Source organism: Sprattus sprattus (genome assembly GCF_963457725.1).
Source record: "Sprattus sprattus genome assembly, chromosome: 16".
NCBI lineage: Eukaryota > Metazoa > Chordata > Actinopteri > Clupeiformes > Clupeidae > Sprattus > Sprattus sprattus.
Window position 1 is genome coordinate 6,041,265 of NC_137914.1, and position 21,187 is coordinate 6,062,451.

The 21,187-nt window shown below is 42.2% G+C and overlaps 4 protein-coding genes across 4 annotated transcripts in view; 1 reads left to right on the plus strand and 3 right to left on the minus strand.

Moving 5' to 3' along the window:
- Positions 1-4,569, minus strand: part of aven (apoptosis, caspase activation inhibitor) — a gene marked incomplete at its 5' end in the record, with an annotated part of 33,161 nt that extends 28,592 nt beyond the window's left edge. The window contains 2 exons of the mRNA XM_080853700.1: positions 3,798-3,972; positions 4,375-4,569. Coding sequence (XP_080709826.1) covers positions 3,798-3,972; positions 4,375-4,569 — 370 coding nt within the window. The remainder of the gene's footprint in view (positions 1-3,797; positions 3,973-4,374) is intronic.
- A 329-nt stretch (positions 4,570-4,898) lies between these two features.
- chrm5b (cholinergic receptor, muscarinic 5b) lies at positions 4,899-6,473 on the plus strand (the record flags this gene model as incomplete). The annotated part of the gene is made up of 1 exon (XM_080853701.1): positions 4,899-6,473. Exon 1 carries the CDS (start codon positions 4,914-4,916, stop codon positions 6,471-6,473), a length of 1,560 nt encoding a protein of 519 aa, XP_080709827.1. The 5' UTR covers positions 4,899-4,913.
- A 1,656-nt stretch (positions 6,474-8,129) lies between these two features.
- On the minus strand, positions 8,130-11,401 carry emc7b (ER membrane protein complex subunit 7b). Its single transcript, XM_080853703.1, has 5 exons — positions 11,083-11,401; positions 10,457-10,576; positions 10,233-10,371; positions 9,996-10,076; positions 8,130-9,007 (listed from the first exon to the last, which is right to left on the minus strand). Exons 1-5 carry the CDS (start codon positions 11,310-11,312, stop codon positions 8,861-8,863), a joined length of 717 nt encoding a protein of 238 aa, XP_080709829.1. The 5' UTR covers positions 11,313-11,401; the 3' UTR covers positions 8,130-8,860.
- A 472-nt stretch (positions 11,402-11,873) lies between these two features.
- Positions 11,874-16,261, minus strand: katnbl1 (katanin p80 subunit B-like 1). Its single transcript, XM_080853702.1, has 10 exons — positions 16,129-16,261; positions 14,915-15,040; positions 14,718-14,755; positions 14,008-14,284; positions 13,289-13,404; positions 13,156-13,206; positions 12,980-13,069; positions 12,788-12,892; positions 12,608-12,701; positions 11,874-12,472 (listed from the first exon to the last, which is right to left on the minus strand). The coding sequence occupies exons 2-10, from the start codon at positions 15,026-15,028 to the stop codon at positions 12,440-12,442; spliced, it is 918 nt and encodes a 305-aa protein (XP_080709828.1). The 5' UTR covers positions 15,029-15,040; positions 16,129-16,261; the 3' UTR covers positions 11,874-12,439.
- Between the last annotated feature and the right edge of the window lie 4,926 nt (positions 16,262-21,187).

Genomic DNA, 21,187 nt, shown 5'->3' on the forward strand with positions numbered 1-21,187 from the left:
ACAAAATCACAAATTCACTCCTCCTCCTCCTCCTCCTCCTCCTCCTCCTCCTCCTCCTCCTCCACCTCCACCCCCTCTACCTTCTCTCTCTTTCCATCTGTTTCTGCGTTTCTCCAGAGCGCGTCAGGTCCTGGTTGTATTTGCAGACTAAACGGATGGTGCAGAGGAAAGCCTTGGCCCACCGTTTTCACCGGGGCGGTACATAAGGGCCAAGGGCCCTAAGGGCCGTTTCCCCTGGCAACAGCCCTAACAGCCCCCAGGACCTAATCGCAGCAGCTCAGAACTCTCTAGTCATCTAATCAGCACATTCCGGAATATTCCTTATGAGCATAACGGCACTTGTACAGACCAATGCTGTTCAATTATTTAACAGACGCTTTTACGGAAAATGTATAAATGAGGCTTGAAAAAAAAAAGTCACGAGTGCACAGAAACTGGTGCAAAATGTGTGATCTTGTAGGTACACTAATGTACAAGCAAGTTAGGAGCCTGGGAAGGGGGGAGATATGGGAATTCTGAAGGACAGCCAGGGAGACTCAAGACACCACAAACACACATCTTGGCTGGTCAGCATATTTCCCATAAATCTGAAGAGACACTGGATGAGGTTTCCTGCAGTGAAGCCATCTCTCTCACACACACACAGACACACACAGACACACACACACACACACACACACACACACACACACACACACACAAACACACATTCAATTAGTAAAGGGGCTGGGGAGTGTTTGAGAGCACTGGTGGGCGGTGCACGCAGTATCAGTCTCCGCATTTAAACACTGACGCCGCTTCAGTATACTCAGGAACAGAGAGTCTCTCTAAACAAGTGCACTGCACCAAGTACACCCTCAAACTATGTGTGTGTGTGTGTGTGTGAGAGTAAATATGTGAGTAAATATGTGAGTGAGTGAGTGAGTGTGACTGTGTGTGTCTGTGTCTGTCTGTCTGTGTAGACTGAAGAGTGAATTCCTGAATTCAGAGATACCATAATTGCCCAGTAAAAAAATAAAAAAAAACTATGCCAAACCACTACACCCACCTTCAATTAATTGCACTGGCGGGTCCTCTGGAGATGACTAATCAGACAGTGGAGGCAACACTCCGGAAATCAAATAAAAACAGATGGAGACCAAAACAATGCCAATGATAATGACTTAAAGGGAAAGCAATGTGGAGTCTTCCTTCAACCTGTGCCGGAAACACGCAACATACGGCCTTAGCTTTGCACTGCACCAGTCAGAAACATGCAGCATAATGCAGGTTAGAAACGCAGAGAGACTGCACTGGTTTAAAGCAGCCAGTAAACAATACATATATAATGTACTATATAAAGTACACTATACATATATATATATCCTCGACCTTGAAGTTCACTCATAACTGGGGTTGTAAGAAAATTGGAACTGATCATCCTAAACAGGCTAATTTTAACAATCAGGGGTTTGTGTACCTAACATAATTTATCATATTTATTATGTATAATTATGTATTACTTATTTATTTATATACATACAAATATTAAAATGTATTTTACACATATTTTACACTTCGTGGCCTTGGGCTTCTCTTATGGAACATAGTTATAGTAAGTGATGCCCCACCTGACACCTAAACTCACAGTGTACCAAGTACACCCTCAAACTATGTGTGAGTGTGAGTGTGAGTGTGAGTGTGAGTGTGAGTGTGAGTGTGAGTGTGAGTGTGAGTGTGAGTGTGAGTGTGAGTGTGAGTGTGAGTGTAATTGTAATTGTGAGTGTGAGTGTGAGTGTGAGTGTGAACCTGCATTTATTTATTTCCTCTGTTCATGAGTTTAATTTGTTCACAAACGGAACTGTTTTATTACTTGGAGTATGCAGTGGAACAGATTTATTTATGTTATTCATTCATTTATTCATTCATGTGTTAATCTATCCATTTATTCATGTTTGCTTTATATGTTATTTGCTTCATTTATGGGTCGGTCAGTTGTGAAACATTTTGTGATACAGCGCTTTCCCTAACCTTGACCAGCAGAGGTCCCCATCAAGCTCTGATTTGACTATTTGAACATTTTTGACACAATTGTGTGGAAAGCTTCAATGTTTCATAAAGCTTCACGTTGCTGTCACTAGTTCTAATTAAGGAATTTAGCAGACACAGACAAAAACAATCAAAAGAAGAAAATGAAGTAATAAGCGTGACACAATTACATTAATAAAACAAGATTAAGAATCAATGAACAAAACTAAGATTACATTTATAAAGTACGTCTTACAAATGCACCAATTTGACAAACGCTGTTTAAAAAGGTGAGTTTTTGTAGAATGTGGCAAGGCTGTCACTGGAATGGACAGCACTAGATAGGTCATTACACCACAGAGGTACCACACATTAATAGAGGCTTGATGCTGAGAGAAGACAAAGACAACACACACTCATCCGAGGAGTAGAGTGGTCAAGAGGGCTGAATCATCGCATTTAAATAGTTCAGTGTCAATCCAGTGGCTGTCCTCTAGGCGAGAGTTAGTGATTTAAATTTACCTCTAGCAGCTACAGGGAGTCAGTGAAAGGTGACTAGCAGAGGAGTTCCACGTGTGTTCTTTGGTTAATCAGAGACCAAACACGCTGCCACATTCTGAATCATCTGCAACAGTCTCACTACACATGCGTGAGTCCACATCCCCAGTTTGCTTTCATAGAGGAATTCTATGACAGGATGTCGTCAAAGAAGCAGGATGGCTGCTCGCCAGCAGCAGGGAGGAAAATTAAGAGTGTGGGAGTGAAGACTTGTTTTACAACAGGAGTACTCAGAGCAACACCCCTTTTCTTGAACAAATGCCCTGGCATGAAAACAAAGGATATACGCGCGCGTGCACGCACGCACGCACGCACGCACGCACGCTCGCAGGCGCAAACCCGCACCCGTGCACGCACACGCGCGCGCACACACACAATCACACACACACACACACACACACACACACACACACACACAATCACACACCTTGAATATAAACATTTCCGTTAAGCAGGCAGATTAGGGAAATGAGAGGTGAATCCAGCAGAGGCGTCCCTGGAGAAGCCAGTCCAATATGTGGTGATGAAAACTAATTTTCCAATTCAATGGGTTTTGGTCTCAGTAAATTAGATGAAACAATGCTTAAATTAATTCTTTTTTCAATATGTTTGCTTAATAGTGTCCTTGGGTATGGTTAAAAAAAAAAAAAAAAAAAGCAATTTGCATTAGGTTAGGGACCATAACGTAACACATTAAAATAAATAGATTTCTTGCATGTTTTAACTGAACTGAAACGCCAGCCTCAAATGAGCCAATCAGTTCATTTTGCACAAGTGGCGTATTACACAATGTTACGCAGTTAGGCTATTTCTCATAATTTCCTTATTATTAGTCAACTGAATATATTGGATCCGAAGCAATAATGTCTCAAGAAATAAAGAGTTTATTGTCTGTAACTAGAGCTGTTGAAGCATACCCCTCTTAATTGCCACCAAGCTTGTTTGAGTGACAAGAAATTCAATGATTATTTCCCAAACTACTCTCAATTGCTGTGAAGACAGCAAGGCTGTTAACGATCTGCATTTGTCCCCTACTGTTTCATGAATCTAGACAGATATTCCGCAAAATGTTTCCAATTTTAAAAATGTCAGTGTGTTCCATATGACCTGCATATAATGATCTGCTGTGGCAGATATTGACTGCATTTTTTTTAACTGTCAGGTCTGGCCACTTGCCCGAAACTGACAACATGTGTCACACTCACAGCACAGTGACATAGTGTTTTCCTTACCCGCTGAGCCCAAGAGGGCATGATAGTCCGTCCCCCTCTGCATGGGTGCATCCTCATTCTGTTCTACTTTCTCAGACGCTTCATAGCGGTCCCAGTTGGATTCCAGTTTCCTCTTGGTGAATATACTGGGACCCTCGTCCTCAAAGTCTGCCGTATTTTCGGAAACATCTTTGCCCTTTAATGTGAAAACATTCATGATACATGTCAGATGTGCGAACTCCGGCAGCTTTATAGCAATAGACGTGCATGACAACGCAGTGAACCCAAATAAGTCTGTATAGTAAGGTGATTTGTACGTATTACACCGTAAGGCATGTTTTGGATGCCAATCATATGCGCTTCCACTGACAACAAATGCCACAACAAATCCAACAACGTGGATCTGAGAGTGGTGGTTAACTCTACAGAAATGCATGAGGCTAACAAATGATGCATACAAAATGTACGTGCAGACAGATTTGTCAAATGGCTTTTATTTTATACACGGTGTTTCAACAACTTAACACAGAGCTACAACATTATTATAAACTAATTGATGGCTAGCCTAGCAAACTTGGGCTAAGTTGTGCCATCTTACCCGGCTAAAGTCCGCTGCAAGTATGCCTCGTCCTCTTCCCCGATAATGTTCCCTTTTGGTCTTTCCACGGGGGTGACTGCCTCGCCCTCGACCACCCCTGTGCTCACCCGAGGAACCAGAGTCACTACCACCTCCACCACCACCTCTTCTGCCGCCGCTACCACGGCCCGGGTGCGGTCTTCCACCTCCCTCCATTTGTAACCGGTAGCGCTTTCAGGAAGGTTTAAGGTGTAACACGCTGTCGTAGAATTTTTGTTACATTGAATACAGTCCCTAAAGACAATGACAGTTCCTTTCTTCTGCATGTTTATGTTCTCGTGAACTTGAATGAGTTTGGTTTTAACGAAACTAAATAAAATAGTGACTTGTATCTTTGCAACACAATGGCAATTGAGTTTGTGATTTATTAAAATTAATTAAAACTTAATTACTCATTCTCTTTTTCTTTCATTTCAGAAATCCTACTAATTGATAAGGATGAAGCTCAAAGAAGATTCTTCAATTGACTCATGCCCTAAGTAGACACATTTTCTAGAATCATGGATCTGGATGACTTGCAAAACACCACCCTTCACGGAAACATGTCAGAGGTCCAGACTGTTTCACCCAGTCTATGGGAGGTCATCGCCATTGCGACTGTATCAGCAGTTGTGAGCCTCGTAACAATTGTGGGAAACATTCTTGTGTTGCTCTCCTTTAAGGTGAACAGCCAGCTGAAGACAGTGAACAATTATTATCTTCTGAGCTTGGCCTTTGCAGACCTCATCATTGGAGTGTTCTCAATGAACCTGTACACTTCGTATATATTAATGGGTTACTGGTCCTTGGGAAACTTGGCATGTGACCTCTGGTTAGCTCTGGACTATGTGGCCAGCAATGCATCGGTAATGAATCTGCTGGTCATCAGCTTTGACCGGTACTTCTCCATCACAAGGCCGCTGACTTACAGGGCCAAAAGGACCCCAAAACGGGCCGGCATCATGATTGGCATGGCATGGCTGGTGTCATTCATCTTGTGGGCTCCGCCAATTCTGTGTTGGCAATACTTTGCGGGCAAGCGGACCGTTCCACCGGACCAGTGTCACATCCAGTTCTTCTCTGAACCAGTGATCACATTTGGAACAGCTATAGCAGCTTTCTACATCCCAGTGTCAGTCATGACAATTCTGTATTGCCGAATATACAAGGAGACAGAGAAACGCACCAAGGACCTGGCAGAGCTTCAAGGCCTCTCATCCACAGGCAACCCTGACATTCCCAAACCCCAGCGAACCAGGATAAAGTCCTGCTTTGGCTTCGATAACGACCGAGAAAGGACCCAGGCGTCGTGGTCGTCGTCAAACCAGAGCAACGTCACGATGACCACAATGCGATCCAGCGACACGTGGGCCAGAAATGACCCGGTCGCGTCCTTCAACAGCTACACGTCGTCCGAGGACGAGGAGAGGCCGGTCTCTGCAACAGCCTCGCAGGAGTCTTGCAAGAGCCAGGTGCCAGGGCCGAACGAGAACGGGCAGCTGGAGGGTTGCGACGAAGACTGCTACTTCAGCCCGTCTCCGAGACGCTGCTCCCAGAAAGGCAGCAAGAAAGGCATCTCCTACAAGTTCAAGCCACTCCCTAAAGAAGTGGGCCCTCAGCCTAGCGGAACAACCGACAACCAAACACCCATGCTTCCATGCCCGACCTCCGACCCGCTGGAACTCTCCTCCTCTCCCTCTGCCACTGCCACCAGACCCATGGACCCTGTCCTCAAGTGCCAGATCACCAAGAGGAAGAGAATGGTCCTTATCAAGGAAAAGAAGGCGGCCCAGACTCTCAGTGCCATCCTTTTGGCGTTCATCCTCACCTGGACCCCCTACAACATCATGGTACTCATCTCCACCTTTTGCTCTGATTGTGTCCCTGGTCCACTGTGGCATTTGGGGTATTGGCTCTGCTACGTCAACAGCACCATCAACCCCATGTGCTACGCCCTGTGTAATAAGACCTTTCAGAAGACATTCAAAATGTTGCTCCTGTGTAAATGGAGGAAGAAAAGAGGGGAAGAGAAATTGTATTGGTGTGGCCAAAACCCTGTCTTGAACACTAAGCTGCCATAATGGTGTTGAACTACACATTGTGTCTGAAAGGTTGATCTGACTCAATATGAAGAGTATGAGGTGTACCAGTGTATTTTGAGCATGCTGTGTTAACTTTAAATTGCTCATCCCGCTTAAGTGAACCTCCCAAATGTAAAGAAAGCCATTGTCTGGTTACAGTGACATTTCCAAAGTTTGCTGAGAGCTTATACGCTTGTGATTTAGACGCTGCTGTCTTGAGATTTATCCATTTGTAGCACAAAACACTGAATATATTTGTCTGAAAATCTTTGATGATGCCTGTACATATAGCTTGGCACTTACTATTACACCGTATTTGTGTTTGTTTTGGTTGTGTTTGTTTGTGTTTGTTTTCACACCGGTAGAAGGTCAGGCTTTACATCTATGTTGCCCATTTCAAATGTGTTGTCAGGTTTCCTTGTATTAAAGGGCTATCTGATATGTTAACACCATAAACAACTGTTCCATGGATTAAAATTCTAATCAAGACCTTGGAATTATCAAATTGTATACGACCTTTTGCCATTAATGAGTTATTATTATTATTGTTCATATGTCATTTGTACGGCACTGAATGTCAGTTAAAGAAGTTTCGCCAAAATACTGTAAGGTAAAGGTGTCATATTGAAATGGTTCTGGGCATTGAGTCAGTAATAAGTCACAGAAGTCAAATGTAATAACACAATTCCAAGCTCTTGAAAAGTGCAAAGAGTGCTGTCAGAATATTTGTATCAGTTGGCAGTTCAACACATTATTGCTGTTACCTTCTTTCTTTTTACTCACACAACTGTAGTGGTTTGACATAGGTGTTTTAAATATGGTCATGTGTTTCTAGCTTATTATGTGTTACGTTCAGAAGCTTACATTTGACACCCTTCAAGACTGAGAGATATTTCCAGAAGATTCCAGAGATCTATATCCAATATCAAGTAAAAAATCTATGCGCTAGTAGTTCATATTTGACCTAAGCAGTGAGTACACTTAGCATTAAGAACTAACTAGCATTTAATTTCTCATTGCCCTACCTATAAAACATTTTGAGTGTTCATAAATATATTAAAACTGGAACACTGCTCACAGAAACTGCCTACAGCCAATGACTATTAATCATGTTTACGTTTACAACTGTCCCAGTAATTGAGTCATTCATCATTTTGGTTGTCTTTACCTCATCAGATCCCAAATAAATGTATCCATAACCTGATATTTTTCTACCAATAAGACATCCATTATTTAACAGTGAATTGACCGGATTTGTCTGAATGTGTATACCCACATGGGGATTGTAAGTTGCTTCAATTAGTTGGAGCAGTGAAGACATCTGTTTCTGATCAAATCAAAGTGTAATCACATCGTCCTGTCTTCAAGATCTGGATTATTGTGAATTTGAATAATATATTATATAAATCAAGAATTATTTGTAATAATTATTTTTATAACATAGAGACGAAAAAGGCACAAATATGTCTTGACTAATATATTGAACCTATTCCATCCACAAAGGTTCAATCAAGCTGTTTTCGATGTTCTCTGCAGCCAAGTCGTAATATGAAACGAAAACAAATGAGACATTAGTCTGGGTAGACCATCACAATTGATCATAACTTTATTTAAATAAGTCTCATATAGCTAAAATGTATAATTTTCATTCACAGTTATGTTTGCTAGGTCAACAGAAATCTCATAATGAATATTCAGGCAAATAGCATTTCTTCAAGTAGAACTGGAAATAGAGATGGGGTGGGGATGGGGGGGGGTTCAATTCCACTTTGATTTCACTTTAGTGCACAATCCAAAAGGTGTAGGTACCACGCTTTACAAAAAAGAAAAAAAAAGGGGGGGGGGGGGGGGGGAATGATAACTCCACACATTCAGATACCTTGAACAACTCCACTGCATCTTACTGCACTACAACTGAATCACAATGGAACCGACCGACCCCCAGTACATTGGAGGAGTTGAACCCGTTAATAGGAAATGGAATCTCAAGTGCAGCAGCAAAACAAGAGTCTATTTGAGTTACAGACATTAGTAGGTCGCTTTTTTCCTGATTCAGAGGATCATGAGGTGTGATGACAGGTAAAATTGGTGCAAAATACAGCCAATTACAAATATGAAGCTTGAAAAAAAAGACAGCTTGAAAAAAAATAACCAAATACAGGTATGCGCAAATAAGACTACACAAAACAATTTCAAACTCTCCATGGCCACGGCCATGCCTGTCTCTGCATCAGTAGGACCACAACGGTTTTATAATTATTTGTTTGTGCGTGTGGGATGAAAAATAAAAATAAAACATATTTACAATGGAAGAGAAAACATGAGGAGAAAGGTGAAGCTGCAGAACTGACAATTCAGCACAGTGCCCTAAGACCACTCCAACGAGACTACCTCCGCTTGACCGCCGCGGGACGGCTGGCTTTGCTGCCTCCGGCCGGCTTGGTGGAGCCCTTGGAGAACAGTTTGGTCATGAACTCAGAGACGTCGGGCAGCTCCGGGTTGGGGTTCAGCATGTTCATTGACTGCTCCATCTCCTGTGAACAGAACATCCACCGTGGACAGATAAGTAGGGTCAACTAAACCACAAACATGGCTGACACGTCATCACATGCACATGGTACAGTGTGTTTCTGGAGGCATTCATCAAAGCAATTCATAAGGTGAAAATTGAACATAGCCTGATTCTTTTACCTCAAATAAACCTGACTCTTATTTGTCCTCTATATCTTAACCACACATACGATCTGGTCCTTCAGGTAACTGACACAGACACCAGCTAGATATCTAGGTAATAATTCTAAGCACTTTCTAACACAGCCCTGTGGGCTTTGGATATGTGAGCATCCACATATTACAATAATTTCTATGCTTTAGATTAGATAAGATTCAACTTTATTGTCATTGCACAGAGTACAAGTACTGAGAGATGGTATCTAATTTACTACCATATATTGGAAGACTCAGTTTGTGGATTTGTCAGTCATGATCCAGGTTTATTCTTGCAACAATGGCGGCCACACATTGTTGAGACAGAGGCTGAACATCCACACTGCTTGTCAGCGCTTCACCTTAGCTTATCTGTCTACTCCTTCTGAGAGAGTTAGCTATATACACTAATTTTAAGGGGTGTTACCATCTTTTCAAAATAGGCCATTGGGAGAAGGCCCCTTTGTCTCTACCTGGAGGGGGAGGGTGAGAGCAGTCTCACACCTTCCCCCCCAGGTCAAGCCCAAGCAAATTCACCTAAGAAATGCTGGCATTCTAGAAAAGTACAAATAAAATCTTATTTATACTAGGTATAAATAAGATGGAATTATTTACTATGGCATATCATTATTAACTATGAATAATAAATAACCGGTCCCTTCATGAGACAACGAAATGCAGTTTAGCATCTAACCATTAAGTGCAAAATAGCAATAAAAGTGCAGAGTATGTGCAAATGTAGGGTGGACTTAGTGAATAAATATGATATGATATGCACTATGTGCGCAGACATGGCCTTTGCAAATCCATTCTTACCTTTCTCATCTCTGGATCATTGGTATTGACCACTTTGGGAAGGAGGACGATGATCAATAACGGAAGGACCATCATCATCACCTGCACAAGCAGAGTAAAAATCAGGTGTCGAACAACGTACAAGCCACTGGACACCTAGTTATGCTTAACAATAATGTCCAGGTCAGTGTAATTTCACTGTTGGAGAAACTTAGTGTTGATGTAATCACAGACCTGAAAGAATAGAAAGGACCTTACCATAGGGTTCATGAGGAAATCTGACCAGCCCCATGTCTCCCTCTTCATGAAGTAGGTCTGTGGACCAGGAGATCTCACCTGGAGTGGATAAGGCTGTCGGATGACCTCCGAAGTCTTAATGTAATTCACCTGACGTGCCCTGTGACCCACAAGTAGACCTCAGTTAGGAACGTGTTTATGATACGACATGGTTCCGTTTTTAGTATGACATTTTCTAGTCTTACCTGATTTTCCCTTTGGAAGTTATGTCCACTCTTACTGGCTCGAATTTAAAATCAGGCGACACCACCTCCAAAACGTATGAGCCAGATGGAACATCATTTACAACAAAGCTTCCATCCGTCCTGGATGAAAAAGAAAAATAGGCCACTGTAAGCGTCTAAAAGTTATTTGGATAGTGTTTACTACCGTTTCAAACCAGCGTCGTATTGGAACTGATGGCTGTTTTTTGGGGGCGAGATCAGTAAACAAAAGAGGGTACTCTGTGAAAAAGATTTTAACTCAATGTCAATTCACTGCTTCCGGAGCGAGGAAAAACATTAGCTATGGCCAACTGAAAAAAAGGTTCTTATCTAGCTAGTTGATGGCTAATGTCCACCATCTAAATGAGAGACTGGGCTACATCCACGTGTTACATGTACGCGTAGTTTAAGTCATGCAACTTAGTTTAGCTAAAATAATGACGGTCATGAAGACGAAGATAAGAGCTGCCAGCTGACATGCTACATACTTGGCTTATGTGCAACCTAGCTAGTTTGCTATCGCTAGCTAGCTTAACAAGCTAACCTCGCCTTGTTATAAACGTATACCCCAGAGGATGTAGGATGTTTAGTGACATTTCAGCACATACCTCAAAAAGCCTACATACTCCTCTCCTTCAACCATAATACGTGATGCGGACACCCATTCTTGCGACTTTACGCCTGGAACAACTGCACGACCCTCAATCTTGAATCGGTCTCCGTTTGCTTGTGAAGCTACAGCTGAAGGCCCGGCGTCTAAATCACTAAAACACCACGACAAAGCAACCAACGCGTGCAAAGCCAAACATAGCTGGAATGTTATGTGTTGTGGAAACATCTTATGCTACCAGTTAACTTCAAAAATAAGTATTATGTTCCGAAATGATTTAACTCAAACGCAGCTTGACATTACAGTCGTAGTTCTCGCTAGCAGTGGAACGGCGTAATCCTTACAACAGGAAGTGCGAGTCACGTGACCATATAGTACACTGCAACGCTTTATTTACAACACACGGACATCATTTTCAAATATCAACACCGCTCTATGAACAAAAATAAGTTAAAAGTTTTCATAAGATACGGGTTAGCCATTTTCCTGCAGCTGCAACGTGAAAGGTTATTTGAGCTTCATATTCGCCGAAGTGAGTTGTAGGATTTTGCCCCTTTCCTCAGAATTCAGAGGACTCTCCCTTCCGTGTGTAGCGTCCCTGGATGCGTTGATGCAACATTACAAGCACAGAGAGGTCTTAACATCCATCTGTACTTTTAAATGCATGGGCATTTTTACTTTAAAGATGCTGTTTTTACATTACACTGTGTAGAACATTTTCCGATAACGCTGGTGCGTAAAAACAACGTTTAGCTGCAAAACCATACATACAATGACCAGATATCAAGCCAGATGTTGAACATTTATTTAAAAGGTTGATTAAAAGAAAACAACAGTATGTGCATTTTACACATACAACTCATTCATCAACAGGCAAACATTGAAACCTATAATAACTTAAGACTGCTGCAGTTCAAGTTCTTGATTGAAGACATCAGAGATACACAAGTGGGGCATTAAATACATCATCCGACTACGCAAATGATCACCATCACAGCACGACTGTAGTGGTGAGAGAGAGGTTGGCACTTAATTGAGTCGCCTGCTTTCAGACAGCCTCATGGAGTTGAATGTGACACCTCCCCGACTTATCACAAGGATCCACTTCAATGTGAAGCAGCCATTCCTGGCTCACAAGAAGGCTTCTTGCCTTCGTCAAATGTCTCCAGTTTCTCTACTGTCAGGGAAGTGTCTGAATTGGACAGTTCATCAATCCCCCTGATCTCATAGGTTAGTGCTCTGGGAACTTGGTACAACAGTTCATTCATCCTGTCCTTTTTGATTTGCCAAAAAGCAGCTTTAAACTGCAACAAGTGTTTGTAGTGGTCGCGTCCTTAGTGTGCTACATGGATTCCTCAGCGCAGTTGTGATAAGTGAGTGTCAATGACCTTAAAATCAGTAGAAAAGAAGGAAAACACAAAATGGTGAGAAATTGTCCCGTTTTGTATACAGACCCAGACCATACAGACTAATAGTAATATGAAAATATATTAAGAAAACAAGCGGTTAGGAATACATTTTACCTTCGCTATTTCACCCGTAGTTCCTGGAACTAAAATTAACCGACTTCCCTCCACCCATAACTCCTGTAGCTGCTGTTTCATGACCTGGATGTTGCTGTGACGCACAAAACTTAAGATTAGATAAACTTGGGACAGATAAACGAACAATTAAATAAAAACGCAGAGTCAAACTGTACGTACCCGTCACACAGAGAGCCTTGCTGTAGGCCTCTGCCATTAGCGGAGATCTCCGGCCACCATCTCTTAATGAGGGAATTGACCCAGTGTAAAGCCACAATCAAGTGTCTGGACAGAAAAGAAAGATTAAATTGAGAGGCAACTGAGCCAGTTAACATCATTATCATCAAAGAAGGAGGATGATGAGTGACTTACTCCTCGAATTTGCTGGAAAGAACGGCCTTCACTTGCGGTAAAAGGTCAACACAACAGCCAATAGATATGCAGGACTGCTCCTCTTCAAGGCTAAATAAAAAGTATTTATCAGGAACTCAACATATGAAGAGACTTTCGCAAACACAGATTTAGCAGAGATTTTACAAACAGATTACCTTTTTGCAAGAAAAGGAAGGCAGTCAACCAGCACTCCCATGTCTTGTATTCTGCAAAGAGAGAAAGGAGTAAGAAACCAGTTTCCGAAAGCTACATTTTAATTAGCCTCAAAAACAAAACCTGAACCCTTACCTCACTAGGTAAGCCACTAATTCACTTGCGCTTTTCCGCCAAAGAGTTAAAGCAACGTTTAGTTTAAGATTCCTTCCAAAGAGAGCATGCGTCATCGCATCATGGTCCTTGGAAACCTGAACAAGAACACGATAGGATTCAACATTATTAGAAGACAGGTATTACGGAAACACCATGTGAGACCAACCTTATCATGACTGGGGTTCTAACAGCACATAGAAGCAGTGTTAAGTGCTCCTCCTAGAAAATAAACTAGGCGGATATTGGATTTCATTCTTGTTTTCTCTGAGTTAACGTACATGGTGCATAATATATTCAGTAGAATAGGTTACTATACTTCTACTACTGTTGTCCTTTAACCATTAAGACGTAGGCTTGTCAAATCGCTAACACAGTGGTTCTTAACCTTATTGGAGGTACTGAACCCTGCAAGCTTCACCAGTGCAGTCGCCGAACCCTTCGTAATTTCAAAAATAAAATATGATTTCTTCAAAACGTATAAAAACGGCCCGACATTGCTAGTGTGAACCGGGCTACACTGCGTGTGTCTTGACCCCTGCCGAACCCCTGAGAGTGACTCAACGAACCCAGGTTAAGAACCACTGTGCTAACATTAACTTTTGACACCTGAGGCTTTCAAAGCTTATGCTCACAAACACCAATATGACATACAATGTATTAGGCTACAGCAAGTAAAACAGGAATCCAAATGAACAAACCTCAGTGAAGAAGTCACTGTACTTGGTGCCGGCCCCTGCCATCTTGGAGGCCTCTGTGGAGTTGACAGGGAACCCGTAGTTGTCGTTGTAGTGGATGGCCTGCACATCGCCGGCGCAGGTCAGCTCGTTCTCCTTGTTGGCCATGTCACAGGGCCAGCCTGCGCTTGCCGCCCTCCGGCAAGGCCCGGAGACCGCTACTGAGAGTCGTGACCTCCGCTTGCACACCGCCACTCGCTTCACTTTGTTTGTCTTGTGCACACGGCGACCAACTGGAAACCTTGGAAAGGGATGAGTCAAGTGAATAAAGCATAAGCACAGGTTTGAAGACTCAGGCAGGCAAGACGCCAATGAGCAATAATACACAACTAACATACAGAAGGACTGTAAATGACAAACAGTTTAAGTGATGTGATGGGTAGTCTTAACAGGTTGGAGAGGTTGAAAATGTGATGCCCTTTCCACAAAAACACTTCCCTCTCATATTATGCTGTGCTGGTCTAGATGAAGAATGCCTGTTTTCATTTACAAAAAGGTCAACCCATCTGACCGCCCATGCAATGCAGCACACCCTGACATACCCACAATGAGAACAGACTTTCTAGTCTGCAAGGGAGAGAGATGGAGGGGGTTGGAGAACTGTGATGGCACTGTGACAAGTGGTTTCTATTATTGTGTCCACATTGGTGTGGACATGAACACAAACAACTCACCTGTCTTTATCTATTTCTTCCTTATTTAAATAATCCACCTAAAAAGAGAGGACAGGCAATAAAAGTACTCCTCAAGTAAGTTTGACTGCTGTCAGCCATCACTGGCAAATATGCAAATCCACACGTAAATTCATTGTCACATTTCTGTACTCTTCAAAGGCATGCCCTCTATTGTTTAGTCTCTGGATTGTTCTCACCTCCCTCATGTTCTGCTTGGCTCCAGAGTGAACCTGGTGCATGAGACGGTCGTGAGGAACGGTCAGCTTGAGCCTGTGGAATTCTGTGTCATTGCCTTCATGTCCAGCAGCCATAATAATTCAGCACTGAAACGGACACAAGCGTTCAGCATGCATGAGAAGCACTCAATGAACCTACTCTAGTCACCCACACTGGCATATAAATATCCGAAACAATGGTCCTGCAGTTCAGTTACTGGAGATGTATTCCTCGACAACAGCTCATTTGGTTACACGCTCGACCTTGTGCACGCAACTCATTTGCAGAGCTCCAATGCACCACATAAAAGCATTCTATTTTCCTGGTTAGATTGAGAGATATCTCATTAAACTTGTAGCAATACTACATGAATGCGGTGTATCAGCTAAGGCTGTCAGCTAATGCCGCATAGCCTCCGAAGTGAGCTAACTTAATCCAAAACTTTATCATCCACAGGAAAAAGGCTTTTAGCATGACAGGATGCCGATACGTTACGAGGAAGTCTATTAGCCCAAATTAGCGATCAAGACTCGACATTTTAAAGGAAGACACGTGGCCTAAATTAGTAAATTAACCGCACAGTTCCATAATACCACTACCTCAGATGAAGTAAGCTATGAAATAGCTAACATTGTCAGGCTAGCTAACACCAAAGACAGCTGGGGAATTTGTTAGCTAGCTAAACGACAGCTCACAAATGTATAAAGTGTTTTGACACATGCAAAGTTCAATTGTACTTAGACGGCGAATGATTCGTCAAAATACTACAAGTTAATTACACTTACCTTTTAGCTACCCAACATAATAAAATAGCATCCTGAACAGCTAATTTAGCTGTTTAGATTAGCTGTCTGGCACCGATAGTCAACAGGCCCATCGGACATCTAGGTATGAACACGATAGGAAGCTCCAGTCTTGTCTACAGTTGTGCTAACAAATGCCAGCCATCGCTGGTAAGCTAGTTGGCTAACTAACTTTAGTGGAAGGACAAATAAATAAATAGCGGATCGAGGTAAGGATAACAAATAAAGCTGATTGACACAAGGAAGGGCACAACACTCTCTAACGCTCGGTAGAGTGTTATAACTACAAAAACTAAACTAGCTAATTGCTGATAAATTAGCTAGCTACTAAGGCTTGCTATTTCAACGAAACATATGCTTGCTCATTTCACGATACATGTTAATCTGCTCACCGTCATATTTGGGAAGTTTGTGCCGTTTCCGAAATCAACATTGTTCCGTGCAATGATTGTTTCACGTTGTTGTAGAAGAGTCAAAATCAGCAAGAAGCAGAAAGTTAACACTAAATACAAAAAATCTCAAAACACATTGGGCGACTGGGCGAAGCTTGGTCCATTCAAATAAATACAGACTGGTTGTGTTGGGATTGTGGGATTGATTGTATTTTTCTCTTTAATGACATCTAGTGGTCAAAACGCCCAGTTGGCGCACATGACAGCAATGTTTTGTCTGACAGCGCCATCTAAAGTCAAGTATTGAGAATGTTAATTTTCTCTGTATCTGTATCAGATGGGCCTGAATTGAGGCAAAGCCATAAAACAGATGACCCTTGTTCGTTTGGCGATGGTACACAATATAACCAGTGGTGTAGTGGTCCCTGGAGAAGTGGGTATACTTTAATTTTGCAATTTTTTTAAGAAGCCCATACAGCACAGGATAGCAGGATAGACGCCCTGTTTTGAGAAGTGGGTATACGCAATGCTGACTGAAAAATAATTGGGTATACCCTGCACTACACCACTGAATAGAACCGTTAACCAGAGTGATATTTATCGGAGAGGATGGTCACTCAGTGGTGCACAGTTGCTTGCCTGACACGTGCACACATCATTTAGTTGTCTTAAGTCACATGACGTTGGTGCAGTGTAGTTATGCAAATACATTTGACAAACTGTTATTTACAAAAGAAACAATGGCACCTTTCATCAGAAATATATATATTTTTTCTTTTATTATTGCATTCCATGTATAATAGCTATATGAAAGTTGGGAGCAGTAGCCCTCTTACATATTTTAAGAATTTCATAGTTGATTTCATTGTAAAAAAAAAAAAAGAAAAAAGGAAAAGATTACTAACAGTCTTCCCCAGCAATGCAATGTAGCTTTGAAAGCAATTGCAGTTATCAAGTTTTATTTTACATAACTGTCTGGAGGCAGATAACTATTATTAGAGTAGTAATGTATCATGTTATTGTATAGGTCTCGTATGCTTATGTTGTAATGCTGACAACGATACAATGAGGGAAATATATTTATAAAGAGGCTAGGAAAATATTCTATGTGGACTTTGACAGTAGTTTCCTAGTGACAGTAACCTTACACCCACTAGTATTGGTTCTAACCAGTAAGCATGCCATCCTTATGTACTCTCACAAGCGTGCTTGAATGCTATATCCGACTGTGTATTGCTTTAAATTTCTTAATTTCAACTAAAAGCTAATGTTGTTGATATCACGTTTCTTTTCATTACTGGTGTACTGGGCCTTGCTTGTCTGTAGGGCTTACAGAAGTAAAATGGATGGTAAATGGATTTTTTTTTTAAACACACACTTCTAAACTCTTCTCACCTTCCCTTTTAAGGCAACGTGTGCTAACCAGCAGGAAACATGAAACACCAGAATCCCTCTTGGTAATGTTTACCCTAACACCCCATAGTGGCCCCAGTTCTATCAGTTTTATCAGTTCTCTAACAGAACCGGCGTCTGTTCTATCAGTTTTATCAGTTCTGTAACAGAACCGGCAGGATTCTCAACAGATAATAAGGCGTCTGCTGCTCACATTGTAGTTGAACCGACACACAGCCCTCTTTCTCTCGCTGTTAACCTTTGTCCAACTTAATGGAAAAATGTGCATTTGGCATGAACAGGGGCCAATACGTTGCACAGCTGTAAACAGGTTCACAGACAGCTCCTCTTATGTTTATGAGTTCTTTCCTTCAGTGAAGGAATATATTATAGTGATGAACATCATGCATTGCACATGGGATTTATTATGATAATTCACTGTTTGTTATGATATCAATTAGCCTGCCGAAGGTTATGGAGACTGATTGGATTACGTTATAGATTAATTGCCTTTTTTGGGGATCTTCCTCTTGTTATTGCGAGTACATATGTTCAGGACCACAGCTGAACGGGAACAGACTTTAAAATGCCTTGGCACAGTTCCAGCTGAAGCTTGATGCAATGTTATGCTTAACTGCTCTCGCTATCGTTTCTTTCAAACGAGGAAAGAGGGGGAACAGCGGCAAAAAATGGCATAGTGTATTGGCCTGTTCTTCTTGAATCACAACTCTGTCAGTTCTTTCACTCTTTCTAATAGGCTGTGTAGGACCACATAGTGATGAATGACGCTGTTTTCGTGATCTGACAACGTGACATTCCGGGTAACACAATGCGTAGAAACAAATGTAATGGGCTGTTTCCTCCAACAAATGAGCCTTTTACTTATAAACATCTAGGCATTTAGAAGGCCTGATAATACAATGTAGACTGTATAGCCTCAGGTAAGGAAACAAAGCCCAACCTTCCATGTTGTTCCGTAAGAGCATTAAAAGATTTACATGTGCACACATGTGTCACATGGGCATTAAGTTCCAACACAAAAAAAGTCAGCCAAAACAGTCCCCCCCCCCCCCCCCCCCCCCCCCCCCCCCCCCCCCCCCCCCCCCCCATGAATGCTTACTTCAAGGCTTGCAAAGGGATAGCTGATAGGTTTGATCTCAGATTCCTCAGTTTTTCTAGGCTTTCCTACTAGAGACCAATGACAGGGAGGGCAACGTGTGTCAAAAGAAATTATTTTACATGAATATGACGCACAGTTTCATTGTGAATAAGGGTGTCTCCTGATGTTCCATGTTGCCAGTCAGAACCTGATATCCAAATATCCTAGATTCTGTGGATTTCCTTCCCCAGAGTGGATCCCTTGTTGTAATGGGTTCTGCCCACCTCAGAAAAGCTGCCAGTAATCTCACTGAAGGTATGGTTTTAAATACTGTTTCCCCTGGCTAAATGTATTGAATAGAATGTCAACCCTTTGAGAATTAATTAGCTTATTAGGAAATACTGGGCCGCGAGCCGTATCCACGGTGACCGCTCACTGCCGCATTTGAATGTCTCCTTTTATGTGGGGCCTTCTTTGGACACGCCGAAGGTAATCATCTGCTCTCCTTAATCTCAGTAGCTGCGTGTACATGTGTCTTTTTCGTAAGCCACTCTGACGGAATCGTCTTCGCGAGTAGGTGTGAAAAATGTTAAGGGAAACGGCTCTTGTAAGTGCATACATGGACCGAAATTTAAGCCTCTTACCTTGCCAGACTGTTCCTGCCTTCCCTGCCTTAGTGATGACTGCTGCCCCCTGGAGGCCAGTCATCAAGACAGTAGAAACAGTCACAGAAAGAACTCAACCACAGTAGCCCTGTTGCTGTTGGCTGTACTTCCAGACATCAGAGCTTAATATCAGTAGTTGTGTTTGTGTTACGTAAATCTGTTTTTAGAAGCTCTTTACAGGCTTATCTCTGTTCCTAGAGAGTCGCACTGCCACGGTAAGGTACTACGATGGTATTGAGTTCCTATAGTAGGGTCAGAAACCTCAGTTCCGTGACCATCCTCTGGTTAAGTTGTTTTGACGACTGATTTGACTTCTATAAACCTTTAAAAAAAAAAAAAATTAGCCCCCATGTCCCTCGCAAAAATGTCGGCATTTTTTGCTAGAGGGCCAAATCAAAAATGGCAGCAGGGCCTATTTTGTAAAAGTAACTTTTTTACCAGAGCACCTGGTCATGGAACTAAGGTTTCTGACCCTACTACTATGACCATCCCCACAAAGCTATTGGAGGGAATAGGAGGCAAAAAAAAAACAAGTCTGAGAGAAATTTCCCAGTGCAGCTCATGAAAGATCCTTCACGCTCTGTTCTTGGACCAGCGTGAGCAGTGGACGTGCCAGATGGGGTTCAGGAGGAAATGTCCAACGCCATTTCAAACAATCAAGTCAGATCTGAGTGATTTGTCATGTAGATGTTTTTCCTTTCTTTCTTCTTCTGTTCTTTTGGGAGATTAACATCTTGTGCCTTTCCCAACTATAAATATTTGCGGAGAGCGAGTCTGCAAAACATCAAAGATGGAAGAATGATTTTTCTGGTAATGTTGTAAAACATTGATATGTCGCCTCAGTGCACGGCTCTCTCAGCCATGAAAGCACTTTCGTCCATGTGCAAACGCTCTGGGCTGATTTCAGAGCTGCCAATCAAGCACCTGACACAATTTAATGAGCAAAATATGTACATTACACCCACGCCATTTATTTCAGAATGGTATGGTACCTCTAATCCAGAAAAAAAGGGTTAAATTAAGCTTTGAAGGCTGAAGAAGAGATAACTTTAGCAAAGATGTGTGTGCCATATTATGAGAGGCTGTGTGTAATAACAAGGGTCAGATTTATAGACAACACCATGACAGCTGGGATTATTTTTTTTCAAAACCTCAAGCGCTTGCACGCTTGGTGTATGATTGAGACCAGTACAGTCACGAGACACTGAACAAGGAATACGAACAACTCGGGTAAACAACGACAAAATCCCAAATGTTGTTTGTTGTTGACTTACTGACGTGAATCACAAGCACTTGATCCGTAAACTGTCTGTGTGCTGTGAAAGTTTCTGCTCCGTGAGAAATATGGGAAGGTGATGGACTCTAATCCCTAAATCATTGTTTTGTCTAGTCAGACCCTTTCTGTAAATCACATGCTTTAATTTATTGCCATGCCATGCAGTCTGCGACGTTGGTGGTATTTAGTACAAACAGATGCCCTGACAGATGCAGCGCGCACGCTATTCGTTATGACACCTCGTCGAGCTGAAACGTCTGTAGCCACAAGATGGCGGTGTGGGGCTGTGGAAACTGCCCGTGGACGAGGAGTGCAGTGTCTCCTGTGTGCGTCTCCGTTGTCCTGCTCCGGCTCCCTCCTGCTGTGCGTTGCCTGTTGAACTTAAACAAAACAGAACAAAAATGTGGAGATTCCAGGAGATTAATCTGTCCAGACCCCTAAACCAGTCCCAACAAGCTGCACGCACACTTTGAAGATACAACACTGTTCATCCTCATGGCATGGTAAATGAAGACGAAGATAATGATGATGATGATAATGATGATGAAGATGAGCCGCATGAAATTGAGAGGCGGGTCAACCTAATCAGAGGATCCTAAAAACTGGACTGTCAGTTTTAAATCATCA